Here is an 18528-nt window from a genome sequence, read left to right as displayed (position 1 = left end):
AAGTATAGGTGGGTCAACCAGACAGGAAGTAGAGGTGGGGCAATGAGAACAGGAGTGTTCTGGGAAGCAGGAAGTCCCCTCCGCACTCCTGCCCAGACTACCAAGAAGCAAGATGTAACCTGCCAGCTGAGAAAGGTACTGAGCCATGTGGCTAATGTAAGAACAATGGGTTAATATAAGCTACAAGAGTTAACAAGAAGCCTGAGCTAATGGGCCAATCAGTTTTATAACTTACGGAGATCTCTGTGTGATTTTCTTTGGGGCTTGCCGGCTGTGGGGTACCAGGTGGGACAGATACCCCACAGGCCCCTTCATTGTTACACAGTATCCAGATTCTCTGTATATTTTCCATCTTTATATGGCTTTATTTTAAACTATTTCTTTTATTTTTAATTTTTGGTTTTTTGAGACTATGTTTCTCTGTGTATCTTTGGCTGTCCTGGCACTCACTCTGTAGACCAGGTTGTCCTTGAACTCACAGAGATCCACCTGCCTCCACCTCCGAAGTGTTGGGATTAAAAGTGTGTGCCACCACACCCCACTACTCTCTTTTTTATTTTAAGGACTTTATACTTTTTCTTTTCTTTTCTAAGCCTACATATATTTTTAAACATACTATAAACCATTTAGAGGTTTTCTTCATCTTCAAACTGTCTTTACTGTATATCTGTCTTTTTTGACCACATGAGTCTTTAATTTGCTAAGTTATATGGCTAGGTTTACAGCTGTTCAGCCCCAAAGAAACACACAGAGGTCTACATTAATTATAAACTGGATGGCCTATTAGATCAGGCTTCTTATAACTCTTTTTTAAAATATTTATTTATTTATTATGTATACAATGTTCTGTCTCTGTGTATGCCTGAAGACCAGAAGAGAGCACCAGACCTCATGGCAGATGGTTGCCAGCCACCATGTGGTTGCTGGGAATTGAACTTAGAACCTTTGGAAGAGCAGGCAATGCTCTTAACCACTGAGCCATCTCTCCAGCCCCCTTATAACTTTTATAACTTATATTAGTCCATTTTTCCTATCTGTGTTAGTCCTGTGGCTTAGTATCTTTCATCAGTGAGGCATTCTCATCTTGCTTCCTCTGTGTCTGGGTGACAACTGCAGACTGACCTTTCCTCTTCCCAGAAATCTTCTGTCCTCATTGCTCAGCCTCTACTTCCTGCCTGACTACTGTCCAATCAACGTTTTATTAAAAATAATACAAGTGACAGGATAAAAGACCATTGTCCCACAACACAGGTTGGCCTCAAACTCACAGAGATTTTATTCTTTGTCATATTTGTTAATTTTTTCCATGCATTAGATAGTGATAACTGACTTTATGTTGACTTACACATTTTAATATGCATGGAGATTTTCTTTTAGTTACCACTACAATCATAATATAAAAGTGTCACCATCACACAAAATTGCATCCTGCTATCCCTTTATTTTTTCACCCACATACATCTCCTGGGCACCATAAGTCTGTTTTCCATTACTATTAATTTTGTCATTTTGAAATTTTAAAATGTAGCCATACAGTATGGAATCCTTTAGGACATACATGTTTCAGTAAGCATGATGTCACCAGTGAAAGTAAGGGCTCAGACATTAATCCAAATGGTTGTGTGAACCAATAGTTGCTTCATGTTTGCTGCTGATTAATATTATACTGTTTGGATTCCTCATGATTTGTTCTATCCATTAACCATTTGAAAGATGTTTGAATTATTTCCAAGTTTTAACTGTAACAGTTAATACAGTTGTGAGGATTTGTGTGCAAATTTTTGTGAACATAGTTTTCATTTCTATAAAATAAATGTCAGTGAATACAATTTCTAGATCTTATAATGTGTTTCACCTTATTTTCTGCCTAGCTGTTTTCCGTGGCTGGCTACCTTATTGTCCTTAATGTATGGGAGATCCAGTGTTCTGCATCTTACCCACACTTGATCATTGTTGGTAATCTGTACTTTAGATATCCTTCTTGGTATTCAATAGTGTTTCTCCTTACCTTTAACATAGGATTTATTTTCCTAATGCTACTGATCTTGAACATTTTCTCCTCATCATGTTGCCAGCTATATTATTATTAATATTCAAGAGTTCTTTTTAAAGATGTCACCGTTTTGTAGAATTTTCAGAATTTTAAACATGCTCTGCAAATACAGATACTATAATGTGCATGAGTGTTGTACTTAATTATTTTTATTGCTGTTGTTCTGTATTCTTGTTTCATTTTGTTATGTTCGAGTCAGGGTTTCTCTATGTAGTGACTGTCCTGGAAGTCACTCTGTAGACCAGACAAGCCTCAAACTCAGGGATGTACTTGCTTCTCCCTCCTGAGAGCTTGCATTAAAATCATGTGCCACCACCTCTCGATTTATTCTGTATTCTTGATTCAGGCTTCACTTCCTATGCAAATTAAATTTTTCTAAACTTAAGTAGTCCGGAAGCTTGTCCCCTTGTCCTCATTTTCATCACTAATAGTTTATTTTTAAGTGATGTTGTTTCAAAACAAAATTGGGAAACTAGCCTATAACCCCAGTGTTTTGGGGGTATAGGCAGGAGGATCAAAAATTCAAGGTTATCTATCCTTGGCTACATAGCAAAATGTAATTCATCCTGATCTATATGAGAACCTTTCTTTAAAAACAAAACAAAAAACCTATCATGATGTGTAGGAAGCAGAGTAATTCTCACTTACTCGATTTGCTAATGAGAAATTTAAAAGCCATAATTACCATTATGAAATTAAGAAAATGCTTTATTAACAGTTTTTTCCTTTAGTTGTTTTTATTTTTTCCCGAAACAGGGTTTCTCTGTATAACTTTGGCTGTACCAGAAGTCACTCTAGTAGACTAGACTCCTTGAACTTACAGAGACCTGCCTGCTTCTGCCTCCCAAGTGCTGGGATTAAAGGCGTGCACAACCATTGCCCAGTCAAAATTCCAATTTTTTTAAACAGTTTTAATACTGGGAGTATCTGTCACTCCAGCACTGTAGAATACATTTAAGGTGTAGTCTGTCATAGCTCCCAGTCATTCAGAGAGCAGCATTTCTGGGCTTCAGTATATGTCAAGTATATGGTTAAGAGAAGATACTGAAGGCATTCCTGCTTAATTTACCCAAAAATGTTTGTTGCAAATTAGTGTTTTCCTCTTAGGAAGAGTACTGCTTTGTGCAAATATAAGAACAGAGGAGAGAACTGAAAGAAAATCTTTAATACTTACTTGGAGTTTCTTCTTCCATCAAGACAATGTTAATGAAGAAAAGAGAAAATTGAGGCACATAGAAAAAACCTTTTCATTTGTTTAGTTTTTATTTTATTGCTGGTCCTACTTCATCTTTGCTCCACAGACATGATATCACTGGATAAATGACTTCTAGACAAGTTAAGACAATGTTTTTGTATAGAAGATAAACTACCCAAATGACGAGTTACGTGGGTTATCTATATTGTTATAGTATTGTTATATAATTATAACGTTGACCAAGCAGAATGTTTCCCAGTCAATGACAGCTAGTTTTTTATTGTAAAACAATATAGTAGAATATTTTTTAATGTAAACTTTTGAAGAACACCAATATGTGGAACATTAAAATGAAAAGGCTGTTTGGAATCTGGCTTTCCACATACCCACCACCAAGAAGCTTCTGTGAGACTCTCAAAAAATATTTTGGGAAGCTGCTGGTGTGAATAGTAATAGGAAAAGAACTTATGTTTGTGTGGATTCAGATAAATGATATAAACAAAGCAATTCGTGAACATTACTTATTTTTATATCTCCATTTTCTACTTTTTTTTTTTGATTTTTCGAGACAGGGTTTCTCCGTAGCTTTTGGTTCCTGTCCTGGAACTAGCTCTTGTAGACCAGGCTGGCCTCGAACTCATAGAGATCCGCTTGCCTCTGCCTCCTGAGTGCTGGGATTAAAGGCGTGCGCCACCACCGCCTGGCTCCATTTTCTACTATTTACTATTGATTTGAATATCTGGTTATAATAATTTAGCAGTACATCTTTTTTCAAATTAAAGAGTTTAATTTGCTTGCTTAATCAAACCCTGGGCTTTGTTTGTGTACTCAGCCAGCTCTGTAGCACTAAGTAAGCAGCATGGTATCTTACCTCAAGGAAAGTATGTCAGTCTTTCCCTTCCACAAACCTTCTTGCAAGTGTACTTGATAATAATTAAGTTGGAATTAACTCAGAAGTATCTCAGGACTACCAGGTATTCTATCAGTGAGCATGCATATACCAAATGCTTTTATGCACTAATGCTTTTATATTGACATTATTTTAGGAATCCTTTTTCTGCATTTTAACATAAATCAACTTTTCTTTAAGTAAAGCCATGGCATGGTCTCTTTAGTGATTTCATCAAAAGCAGCAACACTTGTTCCTCTTAATTTTTTTTTTTTTTTTTTTGGTTTTTCGAGACAGGGTTTCTCTGTGGCTTTGGAGCCTGTCTTGGAACTAGCTCTGTAGACCAGGCTGGTCTCGAACTCACAACAGAGATCCGCCTGCCTCTGCCTCCCGAGTGCTGGGATTAAAGGCGTGCACCACCATCACCCGGCTCCTCTTAATTCTTATAAGTTATTTTGAGTTTCCATGTAGGCTTATGATGATACCCTTTGCTTATGTAATCTGAAACCCAGTACTGTAAAATTAGCAGAACTACATTTATTCAGTTAGTTTCTCCAACCTTCTACTTGATTTTTCTTTGAACTTATTATCTACATGTAATTTGTTTTATGGTACTAAAGTTTATTGTGTGTCAATACCAAACACCAGCTAAATTTAATAGGTAAAATATTGGAATAGTATACACATAATTACAATAAAGGTAAACTATGTGCTTAAACTAAAATGTAATTAAAAAACCTGTTTATTGCTGGCAGTGTAACTCAAATGTGTAAGAGCCTGTGTTTAAGGCTCAAATGGGGTGTGAGTCTGCCCCAATGGAACTTTATATATATAATGATTTTTTGATTAATTTTACTTCCTTGAATTTTATCACCTCGAGACCAAAGACTTGAACAAAATATTTCATGAAACGGGGGAATTCAGATACTGATATAAAAAGAAAAGGTGGGGGCAGCTTAAGTAGAATTAGGCATGGATTGGTTGCTTTATTAGTTGTTTGGTTGGATTGGTAGGTAACAAACAGCCTCACTATGTAGTTCAATTGGCTTAGAACTTGCTATGCCATGCAGCTTGTTCTGGAACCCCTACATGCTAGATACAGACATGGACCACTATGCCTGAGCATCCTTAGTAACTTTTAAAAGTGTTAAGCGGTTCTGAACACTAAAATCTCTGAAAAACATGTACATAGTGTACCAAAAGATATATATGAGATAGCTAATACCAATTATTCATAGTGACTTAAAATTCAACATATAAAAGTGTATCAGTAACAGAATAATTGGGGGCATATTCTAAATACTTTGCAGTACTAAAATTTAATAATTTATAGGTACAGCAGATATAAATTCTAACATAAATGGAAATGAAAAAATCAAAGTAATACTACATTATTTTGTTTATATATTGCTCATAGCAAGTCATAGTAAATTTTGAGGATGCAGAGTAAATAATGAAAATATAGCTGTTATCATGGGTCACTGTTAATTTTAGAAGAAGAAAGAAATGATGCTGGCATGGACACTAACAATGTTCTTTCATGATATAAAGTGGTATCTATTATAGGTATTTTTGCTTTACTTTGGTTCATTAAGCATAATGTTTTATTTATGAAATTTTGATATGAGTATATCTTGCTTTAAAATAAGATAATTAAATTTGAATAAAATAATTTCATCAATTTCTTTTAACAGCAAAATATTCATGGCAGCACATTATTGCCTAAAGCGGCATTATCTATCTGCCTTTATATTCTCAAATTTTGTTTTTTCTTTATTTTCTGAGTTGTTGGTTTATGATTTTTAACCAATCCTAATGCTATAAAAATTTAGATTTAAAACTTTATTATGAAACGAAACCTATAAGTATTATTTACCTAGTACTGTGCAAACAAGTTGTCTCTTATTTAAATTTTTTCATTAAAATTTTGATTTTCATTTGATACAGATAGTCGTACAAGCACTGCAGTGTTCCCATTACTCGATTCTTTGGCAGCTGGTGAAAATTACTGACGGTTCCCCTTCCAAAGTAAGTAAGAACTTCTGTAGGCAGAAGGTTTTATGCAAATAACCATACTAAACTCATTTAATATCTTAGAAGTTACATAAATTTTTATATTTGTAAAATGATAGTTTAATGTTAATCAGTTTTTGTTTTATGGATGTGTGCTAGTCTTCTGCTAGTAGATGCAAATCATATTCTTACATGTGTACACATATTTAAATAATACACATAATGAAAATATTTCTAAGAAACAACAGCACTATTTCTTTTCTGTTTAAAAGGAGACAGAATGGTGCTAGAAACCAAATGTCTTTCGGACAAAATAATGTGAGAAAAAGGGGACCAGTGATTCTGACAATAAGCAGTTTTTGATTTTGGAACAGTGTACTCGACATAAGCTCAAAATAACTTAATAATCCTGGATCCCTAATCATGTGAATCTTAATAGAAAACACGGGATAGAAAATTAAGTACAACAATACTCTATTTTAATAGTGAACCTTGACTTTTTTAAGAGAAAATAAAATACTAAAGTCCTTTCATATTGATGGTCACTTCTCATCCAAGGTCTTAAGTCTAATATCTCTCCAATAAACTCAACATTCTGAAGAGATAGCTCTGATTCAATGATAGATAGAAATAAAAAGGACACCAGCTGCATTCATACTGAGATCTAAAAACAACAACAACCCCTCCCCCCCAAAAAACAAAAAACCTATCTTAAAATTTGTCCTTTGTTAAAGGGAAGAATGTCTCTATTGTACTTAGAACCATGAACTAGTTTTCACAAAGAATCCTATTTCAGTGGAAAAGTCATGTTCAGGTTTTAAGAGTTCTGTGGTGATTTTCCCAGACACATAACAGTCAAATCTCAATCTTCTGAAAGCACATGGCTTAAAGAATTTTTTAGCAAATACAATTTTAGAACAAAAAGAAAAAAACTAAATCTGTATGACATAAGATTTTCAAATGAAGGAAATTTGAACATATAAATGAAAGACAAATGTTTAAAGAACCAAGTAAAACTAGTAAGATGTACATATATCCTCATCATAAGATCTTAACAGTAGTTACCCTTAGGAAATAGAATTTATATGGGAACAGGCATAAGAGAAGATTTACACATACTTTTTGTAATGCTGTTTGAGTGATTGTTGTTATTTTACATAATTTTATCACACACAAAAAATAAGTTGGAGGTTGGAGAGATGCTTCAGTAGTTAAGAGCACTTGCTGCTTTTCAGAGGGCTTGAGTTTGTTTCCCATCACACATGTCATACATATCACAATCATATATAATTCCAGCTCCAGGAGATCCCTGGAGATATTTGGCAGTGCCCTCTACACACACACACACACACACACACACACACACACACACCTACATATAATTCTTTTTTTTAATTGTTTTTCAACTGTTAGAACAAAAGCATTGTAGCTCTCCATAGTTATCTCTGATTTCAGTTCGTCTTACATCATGTAATTGTTGAAATGATCTGAATCCTTGAAAAATGTTTAAATTGTCCAGTGTTGTATTTGCTATTCTAACATGTTGTTGTTAAGTATACTGTTAGAACTCTAAAGAGACTTATGTCTTTTAAATAAATCTGTTCAATTTAGATGAAGCACAGAAGGAAGATTGTTGTTATTGCTGTCTTATGATAAGTCACATGGGAATGAATGCTCTAATGAAATCTTCAAGGTTATCCTATATAGTAGGCCTTATCTAAATCCTGTTTTACATGGATATTACCACTGTCACAGAGACTGAGCCTTGCCTAAAATCACAGACTTTGAGTATAATCTATTTTAATCTCAACCTAACTACTCTTTAGGTTTAGAGTTTACTATCTTTTTTTTGTTGTTTTTTTGTTTTGTTTTGTTTTTGTTTTTCGAGACAGGGTTTCTCTGTGATTTTTTGGAGCCTGTCCTGGAACTAGCTCTGTAGACCAGGCTGGTCTTGAACTCACAGAGATCCGCCTGTCTTTGCCTCCCAGGTGCTGGGAATAAAGGCGTGCACCACCACCGCCCTGCCCTACTCTTTACTATCTTATATTAAGTTTTTACTATAACAATTATATGGTTTTTATTTTCACAAAATTTTCCATGAACATATTAGTCAACTCCTCAAAGATCACAAAATGACAGTTTGTTAGTTGCTTACTTATAGACTAGAAATGGCACAGAGCTAGGATTTGTTCATCATTCTATATGCCTAAGGATGTAAGTAAGAACTTAATATTTTATATATCTCATTTATATATCAAGTATTACTTGAAATATGCTGAAGACATAATAGTGATGCAGTTAAACACTCTCTTTTTTCCTCTTTCTTTCCTAAAGTTGTAAATGTCAATTGTGGTTCTGGAGAGATGGTCTAGCAGTTAAGAGCAGTTGCTGTCCTTGTAGAGGACCTACTTCTTTTCCCAGCACCTACATGGCAGTGCACAACCATCTTTAACTTCAGTATCCAGTGCCCTTTTGTGGCACAGTGTACATGTAGTACACACATGTAACATATATTACACACACATGGATGCAATCAAAACAATCATATACATAAAATTCAAATAAATCAGAGTTTTTTATTTGTAATGTTAACTCAGCATTTTAGTGTTGTCGTTTAGAAACCATCTCAATCCATTACATGAAGTATGTTTTTTGAAAAACGGATGCTATGATAGACTAGATTATTTGACTAGTAGTAAGGAAGCCGGTCAGCTGACCACTGTTTGTTTCCCTGGTCATTAATTGTTTACAGAAATTCATTTAAAATCTCTAAAAGTTCATTTTAAATAGTGAATTCTCTTTATTCATTTTGACTTTAATATATTTCTTTGATTTATGCTCATTATAAAAATCTGCCAGATATTACCAGCTGTGGATAACCATTGTAGATGTTTTGATATTTCTCTTTTAGTAGTTTTAAAAATATTTTTTTAGCCATGTTGGTGGGAGGCTGTTTGTTAGTTCGTTCCTGGCTGCCCTGACCCAAAATAGTCACACAGAAACAGTATTAATTAACAATACTGCTTGGCCAGTGACTTAAGCGAATTGCGAGCTAGCTCATATCTTTGGTTAACCCATTTCTATTAATCTGTGTATGGCCATGTGGCTGTGGCTTACCAGCAAGGTTCCGGTGCGTCTATCTCTGGTGGAGACTACATGGCCTCTCCCTGACTCTGTCTACTCTCTCTGTATAGCTCTTTCAGCCTGTCTTTACTCTGTTAAGCCATTGGCCAAAAGCAGCTTCTTTATTAACCAATGGCAGTAAAGCATATTCACAGCATACTTTAATATTTAAATAAAAAGGAAGCTTTTAACTTTAATATAGTAAAAATTACATATAACAAAACAGGTATCAACAAGAATTACAGTTACAATATTTATATCTACTTTATCTTTTATCATAACTAAGGAAAACTATAACTACAACTATCTATTCTTCAACTCCATCAAAGACCACAGAAGGATTTGATACTGCCTGAGTTAACAGGAAGTTCATTGTAAGCAACTCCCAAAACTCTAGAATTGACAGAGGCATCTTACTGCCAGGACTGTCACCGAAAGGTCTTCTGTAACATTGTGGGCACCCATTTTCAGTCTACTGGCCCACAGTATCTGACAGACTTTCCCATGAAGCAGGAAATTTCAAAGACAGTTCCACCTGTATTGGCAGTTTGTCAGTAACTTTCTTCTGTGTCCTGCAGAATGTTTGGCAGACTCTTGAACCTCAAAGGACTGTTTTGCCTTCTTTAGGCAGCTTCAACAGTCATTTTTCTGTCAGTCCTGTAAGAACAGTCAAACAGTTCAAGGAAGAGCAGTTTCTTGTCCAAATGGCTAACAAACTCTATAAGGAGCCTCTTCAAAGCCCATCTTCCTATGTCTCATTGTCATAAAAATTCTTAAGCTCTTGAAACATTGTAAATGCCATGTTCTGTAGTCTTTGAAAGGTTTGAAGAATACCTATCCAACTGAAATAGGTCTTTATATATCTAGAAAACCTAACTAACATGACTACAAGCTTGACTATTATGGATGGCTACCTATTTTTTTTGATGGCTATCTATTAACCTGTTTTTTTAATTATACATTACATTTTTTAATGAGCTGCGCAAATACAATACCTTAATCAAGAGCAGAAATATAGATACGCAGTATAACAAAATTGATATTAAATTTGTATCAATAAACCAACATCTATACCAATGCAAATCTCTATAGCATAGCCCCCTTTAAATGTAAACAAACATTTATAAACAATAATTTAGGGAATTTTGGCATAGTTCTCTCCAAATTGCTTCCTGCTTTTTGTGGAGCGACCTTTCACGGGGTCTTGGTCCATCAAACCACATTAATCTGGAAGTAATCCACAGGTTCTCATCCACTGTGGAAACAAAAGAAGAATCTCTTTTCCAAAGCAACATATCCTTAGACCCAAATTTTGAAGCTAAGATATCTTTAAAATATATATGTTGGTGGGGGCTGGAGAGATGGCTCAAGTGGTTAAGAGCATTGCCTGCTCTTCCAAAGGTCCTGAGTTCAATTCCCAGCAACCACATGGTGGCTCACAACCATCTGTAATGGGGTCTGGTGCCCTCTTCTGGCCTGCAGATATACACACAGACAGAATATTGTATACATAATAAATAAATAAATATTTTTTTAAAAAAAAAAAATATATATATATGTTGGTTTAGTTTAGTAGCCCAAACAATGAAATGTCTCTCTGTACTTAGCTCCTTCACAGTCAAATAATTTAAAGAAAACACTTGGTATACATAATCCAGACTCTCTGTGTATATTCCATCTTTATGTGGCTTTTTTTTTTTTTACTGCTTTAATCCCAGATAGGTTCCTGTATGGCTTTTTAAATACGTCTTCTGTTTCAGTTAGCATTCTCTCCCTACCCCTAAATCTCTCCCGTCCCCACTAAATCTTTTTTGGGGAGTGAGGATCTGGAGACAGGGTTTCTTTGTGTAGTCTTGGCTGTTGTAGAACTCACTCTGTAAACTAAGCTGGCCTTGAATACACAGAGATCCACCTGCCTTAGATGCTATCAAATGACATTCTTAAACTTTGGGTTGATAAACACTTGGTATGCCAAGAATGCATTTGTAATTTTTTTCTGATAAAAGGATGTTAGGTCAGACAACAGGTAGTGGCTATGATGGAAACTAAAAATAGTCCATCATAATTTTGCTGTAGGTCTACAGTATTTTAGCTATGCAATCAGGAAATTCTAGATAGTCATTCTGCCTGCAGAATCTTTAACTCTCGTATGTCATATGGTTCTACCAGGAGCTTGTTTACATGTATGACGCCTGTTCTGTAGACGTATATATTTAGTCCTGGATCCAACTGCAGAGCATGTCTTCTTTGATGACCCTTCCAAGACAACTTCTGACCCTAACATTGTTCAGCATAAATCCTGTACTTTCCCATCCTCACACTGCATATTCTCTTGTAGTTGCCTATTACCTCATCTGTTCTCCCCGACCCAGTGCTCTCTGTAAATGTTTGAAATTGAAAGTTCAAGTAATTCTAAGGTGTGGATATGTAAATATTTATCTGCAGGAGCATTGAAAGTCCTCAAGACAGTGTTCTTCTCTTACTGCTTTGCACAATACAGGCATTCTCCTTCAAAATATGTGTTAGCAAAAGTAAATGTATTTTGAAATGTCACTTGACCTGTTAAGATCCCAAAACAGAGTACCAAGCAGAATAATTGTAAAAAATTTTAGTTTAATAGAATAACTTTTAAAGTTATTTCCATATTCAGTTAATTATTCTTCCTTACTCTTTTTTAAATCAATATAATGCTGAATTGTGCTGTGGGAGGTCCTTCTGTCTATGTGTTGCTTTTATTGGTTAATGAATAAAGAAACTGCAAGGCAGAACTTAGTAAGGTGGGGAAAACTAAATTGAATAATGGGAGAAAGAGGAGTCAGAGAAGCCATGTAACCCCACCAGAGACAGACGCTGGATGGAACCTTGCCCATAAGCCTCAGCCAAGTGGTGATACACAATTAATAGAAATGGGTTAAATTAAGATGTAGGAGTTAGCCAATAAGAAGCTAGGGCTTATATGCCAAACAGTGATTTAATTAATGCAGTTTCTGTGTAGTTATTTCGGAAGTCTGGGCTGCCAGGGAAATGAACAAGTGGCCTCATACAACAGAATTAAATGCATGTGTCTGGCTCATTTGTCAGGGGAAAATGAGCCCTGATAATAGATAGCCCTGGTTTCAAAGTTTAATCATAACTTCCCTCTTCTCCTAGGGATTTTGTCTGTGTTTGGTTTGTTCCGTTGTTTGAGGAATAGTATAGCACACAATGGCCTCAAATTCCTGATTGTCCTACTTTAGGTTTTTAAGTGCTGAGATTTTATGTGTGCACTCCTACACTCAGTTTAGACTCCCTTGTGAAGGGGAAGCTTCCGTTGGTGGGTGAAGGTTGTTTTTGAGACAGGACTCTGACTGTGTTGGCCAGGCTAGTTTGAAATTTTTTAACTCAGAGTGTCCTCACTGTCTTAACTCCCGAATTAGATGCTACTAACATGCCCAACAATAGAACGTATTTGTTTTTCCCACACCAAACTGTATCCAACTTTATTAGCAATAATGTTATTTCAGCCAGGACATGAGCAAACAGTGATTAACAATAGACCACAAGATCAGAAATCCAATAAAGTGTTTCATGCTTTGAACAGGGAGAGGAGTGAGGGGCGACATTTCACATTAAGAATGTAGTTTAATCTTTTACAAGCTTACTCTGACTTGCAGAAAATGAAATGAATATAGCAGAATGACCAGTCTGAAGATCCACAGTCTTCTAGAAAAGGAACCACTGTTTTTGTTTTTTTTTGAAGAAAACCATCTCAGTGATATTGTTGGAAAGTCCAAATCTCCCAACACACTGGCAAAATCAATTTTAGGGGTTCATTTCCAAACAGGTCCTTGTTTTTAGGGAGTTAAGTCTATGCTTGTTGTAGAGGGGGAAGAGGACATAAAAAATGTTGAGTTTTATGGTATGCACAAGGAATTTTGTGCCTAGGTGGTCATGCCTGTTGTTCTTTTGGTCCCTGCCCTAGCCACGCCCACTCCTTTTAACTTCTGACCCCCGCCCTGACATAGCTCTTTTTCTGCTTTTCCTCTCACACGGGGCTTTGCCTCTCTCCTCTTTCTCTCTCTCTCTCTCTCTCTCTCTCTCTCTCTCTCTCTCTCTCTCTCTCTCTCTCTCTCTCTTTCCGTTTATTTCTTTCTCTCCTTGTTAATAAATTCTTATATTTCCTGTGTTTATATGTCTGACCCACCGCCGCCGACTGTAGACTGCTGGGACCCGCCGGAGTTTGCTGCCGGGCGGGGGGACCCCAGGGATATTTTTTTAAGAATAAGAATGCCCATTAACATCAGAAAATCTCTCCTAGGAACAAAGAGGAATCTTCCTAAACTAGCAGGAAAACCATTTCTCTTACATCAACCAGATTAGGAGAGATGTTGTTAGTGACACATGCCTTTCCCCACCCCCACCCCGAATTTAGAAGAAAAACAATGAAGTATACTGTGTGATAACAATATAACTTCAAAAATCTGTAATTTTATAAATCTTGATTTAAAAAAAAGTATTTCAAATAGTAACCAAAAATACAGAATTAGTAAAAATGAACACATTTCAAGCAAGGTTGGTGCACATCTTTAATCTCAGTGCTTAGGCGGCAGAGGCAGGTGATCTCTATGAGTTTGAGGATAGCCTGGTCTACAAAGTGAGTTCAAGGACAGCCAGAGCTACACAGAGATACCCTGTCTTGGAAAAAAAAAAAAAAACTAAAACATAAAACTCTTTTCACTTGGCATCTTCATTGTCTGCAAGAGTGTTTTCATGCTTGCCAGTGTTAGCTTTTGCCTTTGGGTGCCTTCCTTCTTTGCGGAGACTTTTTTTTTTCCTTTCTCCTGGACTCTAGCTTCAGAGAAGCTAGTTTTTTGTATTTCTATTCAAGGCTCAAAGTTCAGTCTCTAGTACCAAAAAGTTCTTTTGTTGTTGGTGGTGGTGGTGTGATTTTTGTTGTTGTTGTTGTTGTTGTTTGTTTTATTTTTTAGAAAAACAAAATCCCACTCAGAAGACAAAGGGAGTCAGAGTTCTGTGAGTTCCAGAGCAGCCAGGGCTACGTAGTAAGGACTATATCTCAAGAGAAAGAAAAAAGTGAGGTCTCAGCATGTTATAGCACTTACTGGAGATTGACCTGAGTTCAATCTTAGAACACGAATACGTAGGATGGAAATAAAAATCCAACTCATGCAAATCACCCTTTATGTTGGCATGTACATGTATACACACACAATAAACAAATAAACATGAAAAATGGTTTTAAGAACAAGAAGAAAATAAATTTGATCTTTATACTTTTCCAATGTTACCATATGTGGAATATTATTAGACTGTCTAATATAACAACACTTTGCAGTACACCATGAAGAGAGGAGACATGTTCTTGCTAACATGATTTTTCTTTTCATTGTGCTGCTACACTTTATCATCTTTTTGAAAGTTTTATTTTTATTTTAACTACATGCTTGTGTGTTTGTTTGTGTAGATGTGTACATGTGCATGCAGGTGCCCAGAAAAGCACTGGACCCCAGAACTGGGACAAGTAGTTGTGAGCTTCCCAGTATGGATGCTGAGAGCTGAACTCAGATCCTTGGAAAGAGTGGTACATGCTCTTAACCACTGAACCATCTCTTCAATCTCACATTCCATCATCTTGCATTCTAGTATCAGCCTAGATAAAACTGTATTTATAAACAAAAATATTTCTGAATAGTCACATTGACCATTTCATTATTAAATATGACTGAATGTTTAATATTGTTGGGTTCTCTGCCCTTTCCATTGTGTTCAATAAGTAGGAAATAACTGTACTAATTGGTTCTCAATGATGAGGTTAGTTTTATGAATTATTTTACAATAAACAACCATTTTCTGTTTATTTTTCTTTGGATCAGTTTCTTGGTATATTGTTATTCATGCTTGCATGTTTGAATGTGTTTTACAGGAAGATTTGTTGGTATTGAGGAAAACAGTGAAATCTTTTTTGGCTGTTTGCCAACAGTGCCTATCTAATGTTAATACTCCTGTTAAGGAACAGGTAAGAAATTACTAGTTAATAGTGCTCTGTATTGACTACAATTAACATCCCAAATATATTGATTAATACTACAAGATATAATTTTTAGTCTGGATATTTTAAGTTATAAACCAGGCTATATCTTCTGTTCTTGTACTTTGACAAATATATTCTTGTCAGCTGGAAGACTTAAATTCAAACTTAGAATTCTTGATTCCTAAGAATTCTGTGATAAAATATTGGCGGTCTGGTGAGCTGATGTTGTAACTTGAGTTGACTTCTCACCAGAAAGAGCTTCATATGTATACATGTGAATACTTCAGTTTGTTTTTAAAGTATGGCCATACCGTAATCCCTCCACATAGCTATCTCTCGACCACTGTGAAGCCTAGCAGTACATGCGTAGACATAGTGTAACTATGGAAAAGGGCCTTTTCCAGACTTTGATGAAATAATCAACTCTTTTGGGGGAGTAAACTCCTGATATTAGATATTCCTAAATTCGTGTACTATATTTTTAATGATATCCTTTTGCATTGCAGGCTTTCATGCTGCTCTGTGATCTTTTAATGATTTTTAGCCACCAGTTAATGACAGGTGGCAGAGAGGGCCTTCAGCCTTTGGTGTTTAATCCAGATACTGGACTCCAATCTGAACTCCTCAGTTTTGTGATGGATCACGTTTTCATTGATCAAGATGAGGAAAACCAAAGCATGGGTACTTATGGCTTTTGTTACCTTTTCAACCTCTAAAGATAGCAGAGGGGCATGGGGTAAATCCAATTCTAAAGCCTACAGAGACTTTTCTGTTTTCAAAAAAACAAGCTAGAAGCTGGGCAGTGTTGGTGCACACCTTTAATCTCAGCACTCAGGAGGCAGAGGCAGGTGAATCTCTTTGAGTTAGAGGCCAGCCAGGGCTACCAAGCGAAACCAAAAAACTGAAATAATAATAATAAGTTGAGTGTGGTAGTAGAGCATGCTTATAATCCCTGCTAATTGCAAATTCAGGATTGCCTGGGCTACAAAGTTCAAGTCCAACCTGGGCAACTTAGTGTGACCCTGTCACACAATTTTATTAAAAAATGAAAAGAGGACCTGCTGATGCAGCCCAGTAGTACAGTGTTTACCCATCATACACTAGGCTATAGGTTCAAAACTCAGTGCAGTAGAGGAAGAACAAATCTAAGCCAGGCTTTATAACACACATCATGTTATTATTGTACTTGGGAGGCAGAAGCAGGAGGATCACTACAAGCTTGAAGAAAGCCTTAACTACATAGCAAGTTTTAGACCAGAAAGCCTTTAATCCTAGCTCTCTAGACGCAAAGGCAATTAGACCTCTGTGTGTTTGAGGCCAATCTGGGCTAAACGCTTGTGCCCCTGCTGACATTAAAATTTTTTAATATATTTGTGTATTTCTGAAATCAAGAATGTACCAGATGATGTCTTTAAAATTACCTTAAGTTCATTTCCCTGTTTTTATAGAGTACTTTCTTATTAGCCAGAAAATAAAACTATATGGTGTCAAATACTGAAAAATGATAATCAAACTATATAGTTAAGATTGTTCTGAACCTGCAAATACTAAAAATTTATATTGTATTATTAGTGGCTAATTATAATTAAATATTCATTTAAAACAGATTTTTTTTTGTTAAGTAGATTATTTAAGTCTTTTAAAATAATAGTAAGCCAGGAGGATGGTGGCACATGCCTTTAATCCCAGCACTCAGGAAGCAGAGGCTGGTGGATCTCTGTGAGTTCGAGGCCAGTCTGGTCTACAAGAGCTAGTTCTAGGATAGGCTCAAAGCTACAGAGAAACCCAGTCTCAGAAACAAAAAAAACAAAAATAAAATAATAGTAAAAAGACATTTTTTAGCTCCATTCTTCTTGATACTAGTAGAATGTTCTATATTGGGCTAGGGGCATAGCTTATTGGTAAAACTCTTATTTAGCATACACAATGCCTGAGGCTTCAATATGTAGCCCCACCAGTGTATTATTTTTAGCAAAATATTTGAAAAATACTAAGACTGGAACAGATTATGTTGGAATATGTATTCATCTCAAGAGACAAGATTTACCCACTGATTTCAAACATCTCAAAGCATTGTTTACAAAAGAAGAGGAATTGAGATTAAGTGTATCTGTATGAAGGAATAATACTAATCCCAAATACAAATGGGCCAGGATGTGAGAGTGTCGATACAGTCACAAATGCTATCCTCTAAATCTTTAAGGACAACTTTTTCTAGGACTACAGGTAAAGCCAATGGAATCTAAAGCTCAAAATTTGAGGAAAAGACAATATTTGTTGTTGAAGTTTTTAGTAACTTTTAAAATATGATTCACTGGAAACTGGAGATGGCTCAGTGGTTAAGAACACCTGCTGCTCTCCCAGAAGACCTGGGTTCAATGGCAGCTTACAACTGTCATCAATTTACAGTCTCAGGATATTTGGTGCTGTCTTCTGTTCCTTGGACACCAGTCAATCACATGGTGCATATATATATATGGAAGTAAAACACTCTTGCACATAACATTAAATAAATTATTTTTAATTAAATAAGTAAAAATGAAAATGCATTTGATTTTGGACTGGAGAGAACTCAATGGATAAGAGCATTTGGTGCTCTTCCAGAGGACCCAAGTTCAGTTCCTGGGACTCGTGTCAGATAGCTTACTACTGGGTGCCTATAACTCCAGCAAGGGGGTACCTGTACACATATGGCATATGCTCACATAGACACAAACACATACATATAAATAAATAAGCATTATATATGTTTGTGTATATAATTTCTGGCTAATTATGTAATCACATGTAGTAGAAGCACCAAAAATTAGCTATTACATATATTTCCATTTCCAAATCTTTTTGTCCATACCTGAGAAAGTTCTCTGGGGGAATATATTAGTATATAAGAAATGAAGAAAATTGGGGCTGGAGAGATGGCTCAGTGGTTAATAATGTGTATTGTTCTTGCAGAAGACCCAAGTTCAATTCCCACCACCCACATCAGGCAGCTTGTAACTCCAGCTCCAGGGGATGGCCCTAACCTCAAGTACATGCACATATACAGACATGCACACAGTGTACACATCAGTAAATAATAAAAAAAAATTTTAAAGGATGACTGGAGAAATGTGACTCAGGTTAAAAGCACTGCCTGCTCTTTCAGAGATGCTAACTTCAATTCCCAGCAACCACATGGTGGCTCATAACCACCTGTAATGGGATCTGGTGCCAACACTATACATAAT

General features: G+C 35.9%; 1 protein-coding gene across 2 annotated transcripts in view; it reads left to right on the top strand.

The window, feature by feature from the left end:
- Positions 1-18528, top strand: part of Stag1 (STAG1 cohesin complex component) — a 305897-nt gene that overhangs the window by 262360 nt on the left and 25009 nt on the right. For both annotated transcript variants that reach the window (XM_075964871.1, XM_075964872.1), the window contains exons 22-24: positions 6085-6165; positions 15194-15286; positions 15808-15982. In XM_075964871.1, coding sequence (XP_075820986.1) covers positions 6085-6165; positions 15194-15286; positions 15808-15982 — 349 coding nt within the window. The remainder of the gene's footprint in view (positions 1-6084; positions 6166-15193; positions 15287-15807; positions 15983-18528) is intronic.

The sequence above is a fragment of the Microtus pennsylvanicus genome, chromosome 3 (genome assembly GCF_037038515.1).
Source record: "Microtus pennsylvanicus isolate mMicPen1 chromosome 3, mMicPen1.hap1, whole genome shotgun sequence".
NCBI lineage: Eukaryota > Metazoa > Chordata > Mammalia > Rodentia > Cricetidae > Microtus > Microtus pennsylvanicus.
Note: the sequence above shows the minus strand (reverse complement) of the source record. Positions and strands in the feature narration are given on the sequence as shown.